This window comes from Microtus pennsylvanicus, chromosome 16 (assembly GCF_037038515.1).
Source record: "Microtus pennsylvanicus isolate mMicPen1 chromosome 16, mMicPen1.hap1, whole genome shotgun sequence".
NCBI lineage: Eukaryota > Metazoa > Chordata > Mammalia > Rodentia > Cricetidae > Microtus > Microtus pennsylvanicus.
Genome location: NC_134594.1, coordinates 12,813,768 through 12,830,328, shown reverse-complemented (window position 1 = coordinate 12,830,328; position 16,561 = coordinate 12,813,768). Strand labels below are relative to the sequence as shown.

Sequence of the window (16,561 nt, the reverse complement as noted above, 5' to 3'; positions counted from 1 at the left end):
CTGTGGTATGTGATTGTGTGTGTCTGTGGTGTGTGATTGTGTGATTGTGTATGTCTGTGGTATGTGATTGTGTATGTCTGTGGTATGTGATTGTATGTGTCTGTGGTATGTGATTGTGTGTGCCTGTGAGGGTGTGTGAAGATGTCCGAGGAGAATGCCAGAGGTCTTCTTAATTTACTGTCTGCATTATTGCCTTCAGACAGGGCCTCTCACTGAACAAAGCTCACTGTTTGGACATGAGCTCCCATGATCCGCCTGTCTTTACCAGCCAACAATGAGGTCTCAGGAAAACATATGGTCATCCCTGGCTTCTATATGAATACTGGGAATCTCAACTCAGGCCCTTATTACCCAGTGAGCCATATCTCTAGCCCTAAACTAAGAGTCTTAATAGAATTTTTGTTTTGTTTTGTTTTTTTTGAGACAGGGTTTCTCCATGTAGCCCTGGCTATTCTGGAACTCACTCTGTAGACCATGCTGGCCTTGAACTCATAGAGATCAGCCTTCCTCTGCCTCCCAAGTGCTGGTACTAAAGGTGTGACCACCACTGCTCAATCTTCCTATTTTTTTTCTTTGTGTTTTTGCTGCTGGTTTGGTTTTGGCTTTTGGAGACAGGGTTTCTCTGTGTAGCCCTACCTGTCCTAGAATTCACTTTGTAGACCAGGCTGACCTTGAACTTACAGAGATCTGCCTGCCTCTGCCTCCTGAGTGCTGGGATTAGAGGCGTGCGCCACCACCACCCGGCCTAGTTTTGCCTTTAATGTAATATTTTTAACAAGCTAATTTAAGGCCAGACGTGGTGGCATACACCTGTAACCACCAGTCTAGCTATAAAACGACACCCTGTACCAAGAAACAGAACAAAACAAAATTCTACCTAACTTCAAGAATATATACGCGCTTGAAATGGAAAAGTAATATTTCAAACTCAGAAAAGATCTTACCTATTTTTAGGAAGAGTCTACAGTTCACATGGGCCACATGTTGAAAGAAAATCACGTCCTTGTTGAGCTGCACATGTGTAAACATGACATGAAAAATTTTGGCCTGCAGCAGCTGTGCAGTGCACTGACTCTGAACAGCAGCCTGCGCTACCTGGATGTCAGCTGGTGAGCGTTAATTTACATGATAATGCAAAGATTCAGTCTTGGGGATACTCTCCACAAATGTTCATCCATGTTAGACACTGTTTTCAGTGACTATCAATCATAACTGTTGGTCAACTTTTATTGTAGGCTGTATTAGGTTAGCTTATACTGTAATACATCTGTGATAACTTGATTGCTAGACAGGTGGGAGCATTATTTCATGGAGATTTTTTAAAATGTTGGGATGGTTAATTCTTTTAAAGATTCATTTATTTATTTATTATAGATACAGTGGTCTGCCTGTGTGCATGGCTGCCTGCCAGAAGAGGGCGCCAGATCTCATTACAAGATGATTGTAAACCACCATATGGTTTCAGGGAATTGAACTCAGGACCTCTGAATGAGCAGTCAGTGCTCTTAACCTTTGAGCCATTTCTCTGGCCCCTCATGGGGAATTTTTATTTTTCAAAGTTCAGCAAACAGAAAATAAAAAGCTTACTATATGGTCTCAAGTATTTTATGAATATAAGAATACTCTTTTGTGTTTTTAAAATATTGCTAAATATGCTTCCTTCCCCAGCAATAAAATAACTCGCGATGGAATGGTGTATTTGGCCGAGGTACTGAAAAGCAATACTACCCTGGAAGTAATAGATCTTTCTTTTAACAGAATAGAAAACGCAGGTGCAAAGTACCTCAGTGAAACTCTAACTTCCCACAACAGGAGTCTTAAAGCGTTAGTATGGCTTTTATATTTAATCAAAATAAGTAAAAATTCTAAGTAGTATATTTTAAAAATTGGGTGAATCTAATAGGGTAATTGTGTATTCAAACTCATGAGAAAAAAATTTTATTTCTCCTTTTATTTATGCATATGTGTTCTCACATGCACCGAATGTGTACATAGAGGCCCAAGAGGGAATCACAGCCCTGGACCTGGAGTTAAACCTGCTGCGAACTGCCCAAGGCAGATGCTGGGAACAAAGCCTTGGTCCTTTCACAAGCTGCAGATGCTCCGAGCTAAGCCATCTCTCCAGCCCCGAAAACTCTTATTAATCCTGAATTCTAACAAGAAATTCATAAGTATTTAACACACTACTTACATATGTAATGTATTAATGTAGTCAAACATTTACCAAATAGGGGTTGAAGAGATGACTTAGTGCTTAAGAGCACTGAGTTAAGGTCCTGAGTTCAGTTCCCAGCAACAGGGTGACTCACAACCATCTGTGAGATCTGGTACCCTCTTCTGGTGTACAGCCATACATACAAAGCACCCAAATGCATAAATAAAGCTTAATGGGGGGGGCTCAGGCTAATTTCAAAATGTTGGAACCATTCATGGGTCCATGACACATTTATTAGAAAATGGGTTATGGGTTCCCTGGATTAAAGGACCTAAACAGCCAATATTTGGATGACCACATTAAAACCTGTTAATAAGATGGATTTAAGAAGTGCTGATGCTGACTTAAGATTGTTTGTGGGATTTCAGAATTCCATGATTATTTTCTTTCTACAGACTGTCCGTAGTGAGCAACAAGATAGAAGGCGAAGGGCTCGTTGCACTTTCACAGTCGATGAAAACAAACTTCGTATTATCTCATATCTACATTTGGGGGAATAAATTCGATGAGGCTACATGTGTGGTAAGTGTTTTCAATTCCGACTTTTGTTGGGCTCTCCAATACCTCTAAGTTCCTTTTATATGTGGATGCAAAGAATGGTGTCACAGTATTCTTTGGGCATTTTTTTTTTTTTTTTTGGTTTTTTCGAGACAGGGTTACTCTGTGGTTTTGGTGCCTGTCCTGGAACTAGCTCTTGTAGACCAGGCTGGTCTCGAACTCACAAGATCCGCCTGCCTCTGCCTCCCGAGTGCTGGGACCTTTGGGCAATTTTTAACTTAAACCCTAACAAAGTCGCTGCTCGGAAAGATAGCAGATGCTCTGTACAGGTATTAAGGATCACTGAGTCACAGTTTCTAGTTCCTCCAAATGAGAACAGAAATTATACCTGATTTGATGTAGCAACGTTCCACCTGTGTCAACACAGGAACAGGACACTGTAGAAGCTGTGTGGCGCTTAGTGTTCTGCATGTGAACCCCAAGTCCTTCACACTACTTACCTATGCCAAACCATCCCTGTGTTTCTGGAATGGCACCTACTTGATCGTGGTGGGTGGACTTTGTGCTCTTTGTTGGTTCTTTGTGTGGTTTAGGTATCAGGGTAAATGTGTCCTTGTAGAAAAGGATTAGACAATGGCCCTTCTATTAGCGAGACAGAGCATTGGCATTAATTCTTCCTTGAAAGTCTGTGCTGAAGCCCTGGGCTTTTTTGTTGTTGGTGTTGTTGTTAGGGGACATTTTAAAAAAAAAAAAGATTGGTTTATGTATTTTGTGTATAAGGTTGTTTTATCTGCATGTATGCACGCTGGAAGAGGGCGCTGGTTACCGTGGGACTGCAGTTTACAGACGGTTGTGAGCTGCCTTGTGTGTGCTGGGAATTGAACTCAGAACATCTAGAAAAGCAGCCAGTGCTCTTAATTGCTGAGCCATCTATCTCTCTAGGTCCAGCTGGGAGACTTAATTACTGCTTCTATTTTACTGGGGGCTATAGGTCTGTTTAAACTGATCTTGATTTAACTTTGGTATATGGTACATATGAAGAAATTTATCTGCTTCTTTTAAATTTTCCAATTTCCTGGAGCACAGATATTTCAAGTGTGTCCTTATGATTTTCTAAATTTCCTTGGGATCAGTATCTTTTCATCTCTAATTTTATTACTTTGGATCTCCTCTCTCCACCTTTTAATTAATTTAACAAGGGTTTGTCAGTCTTACTGATTTTCTTAAAGAACCAATTCTGTCTCATTGATTCTTTGTGTTGGTTTTTTGTTTCTCTTTTATTGATTTCAACCCTGAGTCTATTTCCTGCCACCTAGTCCTTTTGAATGCTATTTTTTTTCTTTTTGTTCTAGAGCCTTCAGGTGTGCTGTTAAGTTACTAATGAGATTTCTCCAATTTTTTGATGTAGGCATTTAGTGCTATGAACTTGCCTCTTACAGCCTCTCCTTCATTGTGCTCCATAGATTTGGGTATGGTGTGTTTTCATTTTCATTCAATTCTTTTTTCTTTTTTCTTTTTTTTTAGTTTTTTTTGGAGACAGGGTTTTTCTGTAGCTTTGGAGCCTGTCCTGGCACTAGCTCTTGTAGACCAGGCTGGCTTTGAACTCACAGAGATCCGCCTGCCTCTGCCTCCTGAGTGCTGGGATTAAAAGCGTGCGCCACCACCGCCCAGCTATTTTCATTCAATTCTAAAAAGTTTTTAATTTCCTTTTTGATTTCTGTCTTGACCTACTTTTCATTCAGTAGCAAGTTATTCAGTTTCCATGAATTTGCAAACTTTCTGTTGTTGTTGATATAGCAGTAATTCATAGTGGTCTGGCAGGACACAGGATGGTATTTCAAATTTTTTTGTATCTGTTGAGACTCGTGTTGTGTTCGAGTATGTGGTCAGCTTTGGAAAAAGTTCCATGAGCTGCTGAGAATCATGCTCCTTTAGAGACAGAAAGCATAGTGAAAAAAAAAATCTCTCATTTGAAAGGAGAAGAGGAAAATAGCGTAAGATTTGTAGAAGGAAAGGCCAAAAATAAGTGTCCTAAAAACCTACCCATCATCTTCAGAGAAATACTCGTGTCCTTTGGGAGTCCACACAGCACAAGCTATGTAAACTATGCAGCCAAAAGTAATGAATTTCTGTTGGAGAAAGCAAAACCAAACTTGGAAATCTTTTCATGTCAAAATTTCTCCCACTTTTCTACAGTGGCAACTTTATTGACAAAACAGCTCATAAGAGTGTATGCTGCAATTAAGACCAAGAAGCCATAGGGACACACAAAGAAAACTCTACAATAATTCTTTTACTGTAGGTCACATCTAATACTATGGAATTGTCTTTTCTTAAAACTAAACTTCCATATTGACTTCGGGGGACTCATCTGAACTGAACTCCATATGGGGTTGTTTATTTATTTATTGTTTGTTTGTTTATTCTGAGGTGTGAGGTCCTACTAATCATCAGATTTATTTGAGGAAGCCAGGATTTTGCTATGCAATCAGCTGGGCTTGAACTCAGCCATCCTCCTGCCTCAGCTTCTGCAGAGCTAAGAATACAGGCATGTGCCAGCACATGGGGCTCCCCACTCTGCCTACCACCACCTCTTAAGGGTACATGAAAAATATGACCACGGATCACAAAATTACCATTACAGGGAATTAACTAAGATTCACAAGGACTTACGTATGAAAGAATGCCTTATATGGTAAAACTGAGAAATCAGTTTTATAACATTATGCTTTCATTATGTATAAATAATACAATTTACTTATATCAAGAACAATACTGAAATTCAGCAATGTTATTAAGAATATTTTATTTATTATTTTTTGGTTTTTTGAGACAGGGTTTCTCTGTAGCTTTGAAGCCTGTCCTGGAACTCACTCTGTAGACCAGGCTGGCCTTGAACTGCCTCTGCCTCCTGAGGGCTGGAATTAAAGGCCTGCGCCACCACTGCCCAGCAAAGAATTTTTATTTTCATCTACAAAATAGCACAGCTAAATTGATTACGTGTTTACACAAGCACTGTAAACCGAACAAATGATATTACTAATGACAGTTTTCTATAAATCCTAGGCGTATTCAGATTTGATGGAGAGTGGCCGGCTAAAGCCAGACAGTACAGATGTGGAGCCATACGTGGTGGATGGACGTGTCTACCTCGCAGAGGTCTCCAATGGCCTTAAAAGGCATTACTACTGGCCACCAACTTATGGCAATGCTTACGACCACTCGTCTAACGCAGGCTTTGCTCTTGTTCCAGTTGGGCAACATCTATAAGAAACAAGCGTGAAAATCGTTCTCATACACTTGCCTCATCATTTTGAGAGACTAATATTTTATAGTCTATTTTTCTTCTATAAATTAGAACAAGTTATTTTTATCAAATTTGTTAAACTCTGTGTACTTGCCCCTTGTTGAGAAAAAACTGATTCTTAATATAGAGACTAAACAATCAATCCAAAGAAACCATGGAGCTATTCTAATTCTTTTTATAATGAAAAACAAGTAACAAACACACACAATAAAACACAGACAATAGAATAATAAGCAAAGATCACTAAAGACATCTTAACCAAACTGTAGGACAGAAAAGATGCAGCTCAGAAACTCCCAGTGGATTTCAGGAGATTCCCAAGTTCAAAGTTCAAAAGTATTCCACATAGACTGTTAGGCATTGCAGACAGGTGTCAATACCAATAAAACAAGAAAATAGAAAGCTTCCTTGCAAAGACAGTGGCTATCCTGGGTTTATACTCCCTTTCTGTGTCTGGCTCTTGTTCACTCACTATTAGTGCAATCCACTGTTATCAGTGTTAACTGTAACCCATCCTACGGCCCTGGAGAAGCATTCCATCATATGCCGAGTGAGGGTCTACTGAGTCAGTCAAGAGATGGCCTTTCAGGGTTAGATACTCAAATCCCTTAGCAATGCAGTTTGCTTTCTCAGGTCTCGGTCTACTCCTAGGTGCTACAGTAGGGCTCTCACGAGATGGGCACAGAAGATGACCAACCTACATTTGGACCTATATTGAGCTACCAAAGATGGCATCTTAATGAGTAGGCCACACTTCACTGGAGTGAGGCCAGCTCAGCAGACATCTACTGGTTCTGGGAAGGAACCAGTTATTTTTTTTTTAGAAAAGTTTTGATGATGCAATTTATAGGTTATTTGTTGGTTCCCGGCTGCCCAGACCCAAAATAATCACACAAAAACTGTATTAATTAAATCAATTCTTGGCCCATTAGCTCTAGCTTCTTATTGAATAACTCTTACATCCCATTTCTATTAATCTGTATATCACCATGAGGTTGTGGGCCTATCAGCACGTCTATCTCTGGTGGCAGCTCCATGGCATCTCTCTCACTCCGCCCTTCTTCCTCCCAGCATTCAGATTAGTTTTTCCCGCCTAGCTAAATTCTGCCTTTCTATAGGTCCAAAGCAGTTTCTTATTCATTAATGGTAATCACAGCACACAGAGGGAAATCCCACATCAGTCATTGTTTACTGCCTCAGAGGCCAGCAGAATGCTCAGACCCATTTATTCTGATGCTATTGTCATTTAGGCCCCTTTCTACATCTGGATACCATCTGAGAGATAAGACAGAAAGCATTCTTCCAAAAGATGAGCAGGCCAGCGAGAGCAGGCTAAGCTGCTGCTTCCTTCTAGGCTAACCCTTAGTTACCTTAGTCAGGCAAGGGCTTGAGGAGATACACAAGTTCCGCAGGAGAACTCCACTTCCTCTCTACATCTTATACTGGATAAAATTACAACGTATCACAACTTCTACTTCTCTTTTAGCAATCATCTTCTGAGATCCTGTTTAAATATAGCTGATTAAAGTCATGAGTCACATTATACTAATAATGATTTAACTCTGAAGGCAAAAAGTTAAGTGCCACACCTTAAAAATAATATGAAGACAAAATAGAAATGACTGAGAAACACTTCAACGTTTCAACACTTAGTCATCAGAGAGATGCAAATTAAAACTACTTTGATATTTCATCTGATACTACTTGCAACAGGCAAGATCAATAAAAAACAATAGCTCATGCTGCTGAGGATGTGGGATAAGGGGAGCACTTAATCACTGCTGAAGGGAGTGCAAACTTGTACAGCTACCATGGAAATCAGTGTGGCGGTTCCTCAGGAAGCTATACCTGGAAATCCGATTTTGCCACATTCGGGCATATACCCAAAGGTCTCTACATCCTACTACAGAGACACTTGCTCAACCATGTTTGTTGCTGTTCTATTCATAATTGGCAGAAACTGGTATTAGAAGTATACTTTTTCAGGATTCTGAGACAGCCATTGTTGAACTAGCCAAGCTATAGCCTATAAGCACTCAAATAAATCCCATATATATATATATATATATATATATATATATATATATATTCATTCTATCAGGTGTTTTTCTAGAGAATACGTAAGTAAAATTTAGCTTTAAAGCCTGTGATACGTGTGCTACAACCCAGACACCCAGAGGTTAGGTACCAGTAAGGGATTAGTGGGGAGGAGAGGATCTCCCAAAGAAGGAGAAATAGAATATATTGTTATGAAGAGATGGCAGTGGGAGGGGCCTAGAGTGGGAGGACTGACTGGGAAGGGGTGGGTGAGGAAGAGAGAGGCGAAGGAGGAACAGCTAACACTAAAAACCCCACTACTATAGAAACTTCCTAAAACATATACATACATGAAAGAAGTCTAAATGAGGTCACCAAACAGCAGGGGAGAGAGAATGCCCCAACTAGACATATTCCACCACCAAGTGAAACTTCCAGTGCCAGGAATAGATTACATAAAATTCAGTTGTTAGCCAGAGGGTGCTACTGATGAGCATTCATGGCACTAGAATGCCCTCTGCACACCTCAGGAGGAAGACAACCACCAGGGTGGGTGGACGACTCCACGGGAACAGTATCCTCCAGATGCAACAGGTCTGGTGTACTCACAGGGACTGCACAGTTAAAGTCAAACAGGGTCCCAGCGCTGAGAGAGGCAGCAGATGGGCTCACACCCCTAAACAAGAAGCTCTCCGCTACCAACATCCACTCACTTCAGGACAGGCCCCACGCCCAGTACTAGATGGCCGACACAAAAAGCTATCAGGAGGCTGTGTGGTGGTGGTGCACGCCTGGAATCCCAGCACTCAGGAGGCAGAGGCAGGTGGATCTCTGTGAGTGTGAGGCCAGTGTGGGCTACAAAGCAAGTTCCAGGACAGCCAGTGCCGTTAACAGAGAAACCCTGTTTAAAAACACAAACAAACGTCAAAAACTTATATGGCTCGGGAGGCAGAGGCAGGCGGATCTCTGGGAGTTCGAGACCAGCCTGGTCTACAGAGCTAGTTCCAGGACAGGAACCAAAGCCACAGAGTAACCCTGTCTCGAAAAAAAAAAAAAAAAAAAAAAAAAACAGAAAAAAACCTTAATGGTTTTTTTTTTTTTTTTTTTTTTTTTTGTAGACTGTCTCAAATTGATTTTTGGGTATTTTCTGTCTAATTTGGTCTTTTGCTGTATATTTTGGCTTCCATTTTTGTGTCTTTTTCTTTCTTCCTTTTTTTCATTTTTTTTTTTAAGAGAGAGACAAAGGGCCTGGAGTTGGATACAGGTAGAGAGTAGTGTGGAGGAGCTTGGAGGATTAGAGGGAGGGCAAAACAATGATCAGAATACATTGCATAAAAAAGGAAAAAAGCAAAGCAAAACCTAATATTGCTGACCTTATTTACCCTGCACACTCCCATTTTCATGCTGCTCTATGAAACGGGGTCACTGTGTCTCTGTCTGAGACACCATCTCTTGGTTACAACACCAGCTTCTCTAGTACACTTCACTTCCTGTAGACTTGGACTGTCTCCAATTCTGAAGGGCCTTTTCATTTCCCTATCTGACTTAATATTGCTGCATTTCATAAGCCGAGTTCTTGGGAATGCGACCGGCTGCCAGCCTAAGGACCACTTCTCCTGGTAAGGCACTGGGTCAACTGAGGTCACAAACCTGTAGTCAACCACCAGAGGGTGTGATATCGTGGGTTATAAATGTGGCTATGTCACCCTATCCAAAAACTATTTCAAATAATTAGGTATGGGTGCTTCTCATCAGACACTTTCTGCATTCTGCCTAGCTCCTCTTCCATCAGCCACATGTCACTTCCGTCAATCAGTTCACTGTCTGCCTGTGAACAATGGCCCCTTCTCTCTCCGTTCCACTGCTCTTGACCCCTCACACCTCCTTTCTTAACCTCCTGTACTGTACTCGGCATTATGGCTTATTTTTCTGTTGTTGATTTTTCTCACCTAACTGTAAGGAGGGTAGAGTTACTATGTTTTTTTGATGAATCCTTAAATACAGCAAATCTTTCATCAGTAAATGTGGGAAAAGGTTGAAGAGGGCAAAAGACACCATGGCCTCAAGAGATGAATGCATAGCTATAATCCCAAGACAGAGGAGTCTAAGGCAGGAAGATCACTGTGACTTCAGGTTACTCTGGGCTATTTGATGCATCCAAGCTCAACACAGTTACACATGGTAAAACCTTGTCTCAAACAAACAAAAACAATGTTCCTATAACTTAACTTCATTGTTGTTCAAATGAGTAAGTGAAAAACACAACTTAGTTGTTTTATTTGGTGGTATTTCCAGCCAAATAGACTAAAATCTCCATGTAAAAGATAAAAAATTCTATTTCAAGAATTCCATTTTAAGTGCTTTTCAAAGACAGAGCACCAGGAGTGCTCAGGATGACAGCTCCAGGGCCATGGGACATGCTGAGATCAGCTGCAGGGCTTTTCTAGTACATCTGCCCAGCACCGTCTGACTCAGTGGATGAAGCTGAGCGGGGTATGGATGTCATTATTCTTAAACGCCACTCCGATAGGAGTAAAGGCATTACAACTATTGGCCTAAGATATTTTAAAAATTAGTGTATATAATTAACTACCTGCTTTAACTATTCTGGTAGTGCCAGTCCTGTAGGATTAAAATGTACAGAAACAATAAGCTATTTTTGCAATAAACTGACAGAACTTTCCATCTTGAAAAAGCTTCCTAAAATGGTCTACTGAAATGATCCCATGGAATTAAACACAAATACTATTCAACTGTGGTGAGCAAATGTACAGCGGGCAGACCAACAGACCGACCCATGGGAAGTGGATTCACATGGAGAAGCCCGTTCAGCAGAGCTGTGGGAACACCTACCTGTCTTTTGGAAACGTCACTGTGAATTCTGTAGAAACCTACGGCATTTCTCCCTCCTATAGTATCCAGCAGTGTATATCTGACTTTTCCTGTAGGGCAACAGAATGCCTTCCCCACACTGTGAAGCCCTGGAGTGAAAGCATTCACTCGGTCAAACCTTTGTTCTCATAGCCCAAATCCACATAAAACTAGTCCCCCAACTTTCTTTACTGACAGCACTCACTGATGAGAAAGGAACCCTAAACAGGAGGCAGTATGTCTGCTCTAACAGAAATTCAGAAAGGTGTAACCTACTGGTCTGCTCTACCTTAACAAACTGCTAATATGCTGTTATTACCCTTCACCTTGGTTTTGATTAACATTTTAATGAACTGCTTATACTGGAAAAAGGCCTGAGTTCCTAAAACTAGCTTCAGAGAGGAGAATTCTCACTTGGATATCCTGCTGGAGTCAAAAGCAAGCCTCAAACGAGATTCCTTTTAACTCAGACAACTACACTGAGGCAAATCAGGCACCTTGCCTCCCACCCAGGCCCTGGCTACCAAGGCTGTGTTCCCAGCTATCAGGGAGCTTCACAGCCACACCCCGTCTGAGGTGAAGATGCCTCCTTGTCAGGCCCACAGTTTTTTTGTTTTGTTTTGTTTTGGATTCTGTAAAATGCACGTTTGATACTACTGTTACCGCCTACAGAACTGCTAACTTGTCTGTATGCCTATAAAACTGAAAGCTTTTGTGGAGCACAGCCCCCTTTTCCCCCTCCTTCCCTTCCTTCCCCCAAGCAATAAAGAAACAAGCAGGAGGACCGTGCTCAAGTCAGTCGGGCTGTCCTTCCCCAGCCAGTTTCCCCTGCTGTAGTGAATCTTTTTGGACCCTGAGAGGTTTAGTGGGCTTAACCCCAAAATAAACCTTGATAAACAGCAAAATTCATATAATATATAATCTATAATTTCTTTTTTAAAAAGTCTAAAAGCTAACACTAGAGTTAAATAATACAAATACAAAACAAAATTAGAACATAGTTTCTAAGATATCCATCATTTTAAAGACTTTCAAAACCTTCTATAATACTTACAGGTCTTTCCCAAAACACCACATCACAACAAAACAAAGTACTTAGCCCAGGGATTCTGTGTGTTAGGGTGATGACCAGATACATCTACAATACACACAGGCTCGAATAAGGAACAGCATAGTACTGAAAAAGGAAGAGAGAACACCCAGGCTTTCGGCTTTCTTCACATGAAATTCTAGAAGAGCAAATGATAACTAAAGCCACATCAACTTAAAATTTTTAGCTATGCAGGTAATGCAAATTAAAAAGAAAACTTACCTATTCCATATTGCAATCATATAAAATAATACTGAAAATGACAAATTTGGAAGCTTTCAAAATGCTAATTACCAGGTTAGCCATTGTATTACCTGTCTGGAGGATGAGGGAGGAGAGTCTTGAATATGAGGGCACCTTAGGCTGCACAGAAGAGCTAGGGCAGTCTGGACTATAAAGTGAAACTAGCTGAAAATTTAAAAAGATAAATACAAAAAGACTATCATTACATTTGAGAAAGCTGGGCAATTTTTGCCCTTATATAACTATGACATCATCATAGCAGTTTTTAGACTCTTTTTAGTATTCTTGTCTCAACTTTACAGAATGCTGTGATTGCACATACGTGATACTATGTCAGTCATAGCACTTTAAAAAATGCAAAGATGTGTTGCATTTGTTTATGTTGCAGAATATTTGTTTAACTATGTAAAAATGTATTGCATTTGTTAACTGTGTTATGATGTGTGCTGTTTTACCTTGCCTGCCTAAGGTACCTGATTGGTCTAATAAGGTGAACTGCTAACACCAAGGGAGGAGGGATAGGACTTCCCAGCAGGGAGAGGAAGTAGGAAGTTATTTAGGCTAGGGGAGCAAAGAAAGAGAGAGAGAGAGAAGGCAGCGAGATGCCAGGGGTCAGACAGACAGATATGGAGGAATCAGAAGAGTAGAACATACAGAATGAAATAAAGGTAAAAGGCCCTGAGGCAAACGTAGATGCATGGAATCGTGTAGAATTAAGTTAAGAACTAGTGGGACAAGCCTAAACTTAGGCCAAGGATTCATAATTCAAATAAGTCTCCATGTCTTTATTTGGGAGCTGGCTGGCGGCTCCAAGAATTAGACACTTGGATGAATAAAGATGTGAATTACACATAACTTCTCCACTTGGGCAAACTTGTTAAAAGGGGTTGACTCTCAAATTTTCTTTAGTCTTGTTACATTCCAGCAAATTGTTATTGATCTTAAACCAGAATAATTAGCTGAACATTTCATAACCTTACAAATTTTATTCAAACTCAGAATGCTCATTTAACATACACACAGATTTCTTAGCTAATAGTAAAATAATAAGTTCATTACACAAAGGTGGTTATTTCACATTCTCTCCAGTTAAGTCTGTTCACTGGTGGTAATTTACTGTGAAAATGCTATATGCTCTAGAAAAGGTATCGCTACTTCAGTCTAGAAGAACCGAGTGCTTTTATTATGTCTTCTCATTTCTGAAACTTGAACCCAAACAGGGAATTATGACTAAAGAATTCAATATTGGTAAACATATTGAATTTATTTCAGTGTAGTTTAAATCATGAAAACAAGTAAGCATAACTTATGGCAGAAATGAGAAATAGTCGCGATTTTCATCAGTCCTACGGGAACTAACCTTCTGAAACTGTGATCTAAAATACAAGGGTGAGGCAGTGAGACAAAATAACATGGAGGAAAGTGGCGGCAAGCGTCTAGGATGGGGCGACACTGGATTCCCTACGCCCTCCTGGGATGAGAGGACCACTAAGAAGCTAGAGCCAACAACCAAAAGTTGTAGTTTGATTTATAAAATTTAAAAGCCCATACCTATAGAAAACTCAAATATAAAATGGTAAATAAACTGATAATCAAAAAGTGTAGCTTATAATTGAAGTTAGGATAGTAATCCTATTTGTGTGTGTGTATGTGTGTGTGTTGCTTTAGGCAAGCTACTCAAGTTTCTTGATTTTTCTATGCAATAATATCAAATTGAGAAGCCAAGTGATTTCTAGTATGTGTTTTATATCTAGAAAATTCTTTCTAGAACATTTATTTTAAAAAGTGCATATCCGATAAAAGATAGGCTTATCAAAATTTTCAAACTTGTTATATATTCACTTCCAATAATCTAAAAATCTAATAAAATATAAAATGAATCAAATTTCAAAACCGTCTTTTGACCACTTAAAAACACCAAATATCTATTTAAAAAAATATAGTCTCAACTCAAAACAAAAACTGATTTGACTATTGGCTTTGTCCAGAGTACAAAGTTCATTCTAAATGAACAAAAATGTACATACATTTTTCTGGGTTTTAAGAGAAATACTTCTTTTGGCTCTATTAGAAAAGTTACCTCTAAAGGAATATATTAATAAATAGCACAATTCTTCCTTAGTATCTAAATTTTCATAGGTATAAATATGAAATTTAACCCCCCCAACAGTTTATATACTGGTCCACAGGGTTTACAAACAGAAACACTTTGAAGTTGACAGTACTGTAGATTTGCTTAAACAGTTAGGAAAGAACAATAAAAAAAATCCACAGGTCAGATTTTACCTCAGGAACAAAGAAGTCAAAAATAAGAATGGAATTAAGGCAGCTTTAACAGTGTCTAAAACTTACCACCCAAAATAGTGCTGCCACAGTGGAAGTCTCTCCCTGAAAGGCTGTTTACAATGAGAGCCAAAACCAACATGAGCACCGATGGATGCAGAGTCAGGTGCTTTTACTTCAACATAACATAATGGCCACCCAGCTCAAGTGAATGGGGAGTAATATGAATACGCACATTACCAGCGATGTTTGTTTACTACCAGGGATGTCTGAGCAGGTCCACGCCCTCAAAGTCAATATAATTGCTGTAAAAAAATCAACTGTGGCTCTGAATATCCATTCCCAGCTGCCCTCAACAGTGTGTCAGACGTTGGAGACTGACTGTCCGTGACAGGCAGAAGCATATGGTCTTCAGTTCCCAGTGGAAGCGCTAAGGGGAGAGTCATCTCTGAAGGCTTCACGTCTAGAGTTTCTGACAAAGGACTTCTTTGTGTGGGATCCTGTTCACTTAAAGCATGGTCCTCTACACTGCCATCTGGAGTTTTATCTGCACCTGAAATGGAAGTCAGAAAGTATCCTGTCTTTAACAATACAAACTAGAGAACTGTCTGAGGTAGGCTAATCTACTTACAAGTCCTAGAAATTACGCTTAGTCTCCAAACCCATGTGCGACCTGTTCCTCTCTCACCAATGTGCCTGATTGTATTGAAACTTAGTGTTGGGCATATCTGGGCTTCAAGAGTAGAGTCACGCACAAATACCAGTACATAAATAGGCTTAACATTCGAAACCTGGGTGAGCTTTTTCTCATCTACCTTATTACATATTTATCAAACTTCATATTCGTACCTGTGGCACCCATCCCTCTTACTCTTGTTTAACACTCCACTCAGTCATGCCTCAAATCCTTAACTGGGGTAGACATTCCTTGAGGCTAAATGCTCAGCTAAACTTTTCTAATTCCCTCCAAACACGGGCAGTAAAGTAAATAAACCTTTGTACACTGGCTATTTTAACAAGCAGTTTCTGTTATTCTGTGGCTTAAGTCTGCAGTACAATGCTTATCATTTCTCCCGAGGTGAGAGATTGTCACACTGACTAACGATGCACCTTTGCTTGACTTTCCTACTGCTTTTAACATGTTGCTGCCACCCCAGAAATGCTGACAGGACTCCAGCAGCCTCAGCAGACAGCTAACAGTACATCACCTGTCTCACTAAGCTGCAATTCTGTCTTCTTCAGCCTAACCAGTCAACAAACAGCCTGTGCTGTCTCATCTTGGTGAGTCACCACAATGTCTTCTGCTTGAAATGACCCATCTTGCTATCTCCATTTCCTGAACCTTTCTCTCTTAAACTTCGTAAGAATAAATTCTTTCTTTTCTGACAGTCCTCCCCATTTTTAGATACTATCATTATGCAGCCCAAGCTGGCTTTGAACTTGCAGTCAGCCACTTTTTTCCGTCAGCATCCTGAGTGCTGGGACTGCAGGCATGGGCTGCCATGTCTAGGTTAAACGTAAGCCCATTCCGATGCTTCAGAAGAACTCTTACTTAGCACTTGTATTCATCGTGTCTGACAATCTTGCTCAACTCTGTCTGCCCTGCAGTTATGTGTACTCCACAGATATTAACTAGACTGCTGAACACTCATTGCGGCTGTCAGAGGTTTCTGCCTTAACCCTTACAATGACTTATTAACAGAATGTTTAGTTTTTGGAGCTGGATATTGCACCTAGGGCTTCATGCATGCTAGGTAAGTATTCCATCACACCCATTATCGTCATCTCCATACTTGTGATACTTTTCATCTTGGTAGAATGCCGTAAGTACAGTGAGTCACAGGCCTACAAGTCTGCACTCTGGCTGCATACACTGACGGAGCATTTTTGAGCTACCAGAGTTCTATTTCCTTCCACATTTCTAGGCTCTTCTTCACGATAGCTCTTTTCTTTCTAACCACTGTCTGAATCACCCAGACTGCATTCTGGAGAGTAATGCTACTTAGCTTGCTTATAT

At 40.2% G+C, this 16,561-nt stretch overlaps 2 protein-coding genes across 13 annotated transcripts in view; one reads left to right on the top strand and one right to left on the bottom strand.

The window, feature by feature from the left end:
- Lrrc34 (leucine rich repeat containing 34) overlaps positions 1 to 6,282 on the top strand; it is a 22,995-nt gene extending 16,713 nt beyond the window's left edge. Inside the window, exons 8-11 of the mRNA XM_075950986.1 lie at positions 955 to 1,109; positions 1,669 to 1,824; positions 2,611 to 2,737; positions 5,780 to 6,282. Coding sequence (XP_075807101.1) covers positions 955 to 1,109; positions 1,669 to 1,824; positions 2,611 to 2,737; positions 5,780 to 5,983 — 642 coding nt within the window. The 3' untranslated portion in view covers positions 5,984 to 6,282. The remainder of the gene's footprint in view (positions 1 to 954; positions 1,110 to 1,668; positions 1,825 to 2,610; positions 2,738 to 5,779) is intronic.
- Mynn (myoneurin) overlaps positions 5,863 to 16,561 on the bottom strand; it is a 26,729-nt gene continuing 16,030 nt past the window's right edge. For 10 of the 12 annotated variants that reach the window (XM_075950973.1, XM_075950975.1, XM_075950976.1 and 7 more), the window contains one exon: positions 13,511 to 15,097. In XM_075950973.1, coding sequence (XP_075807088.1) covers positions 14,838 to 15,097 — 260 coding nt within the window. In that variant the 3' untranslated portion in view covers positions 13,511 to 14,837. Of the gene's footprint in view, positions 5,978 to 12,332; positions 12,427 to 13,510; positions 15,098 to 16,561 lie in introns of those variants that run through there. The other 2 variants (XR_012908125.1, XR_012908126.1) reach the window with 2 other exon arrangements.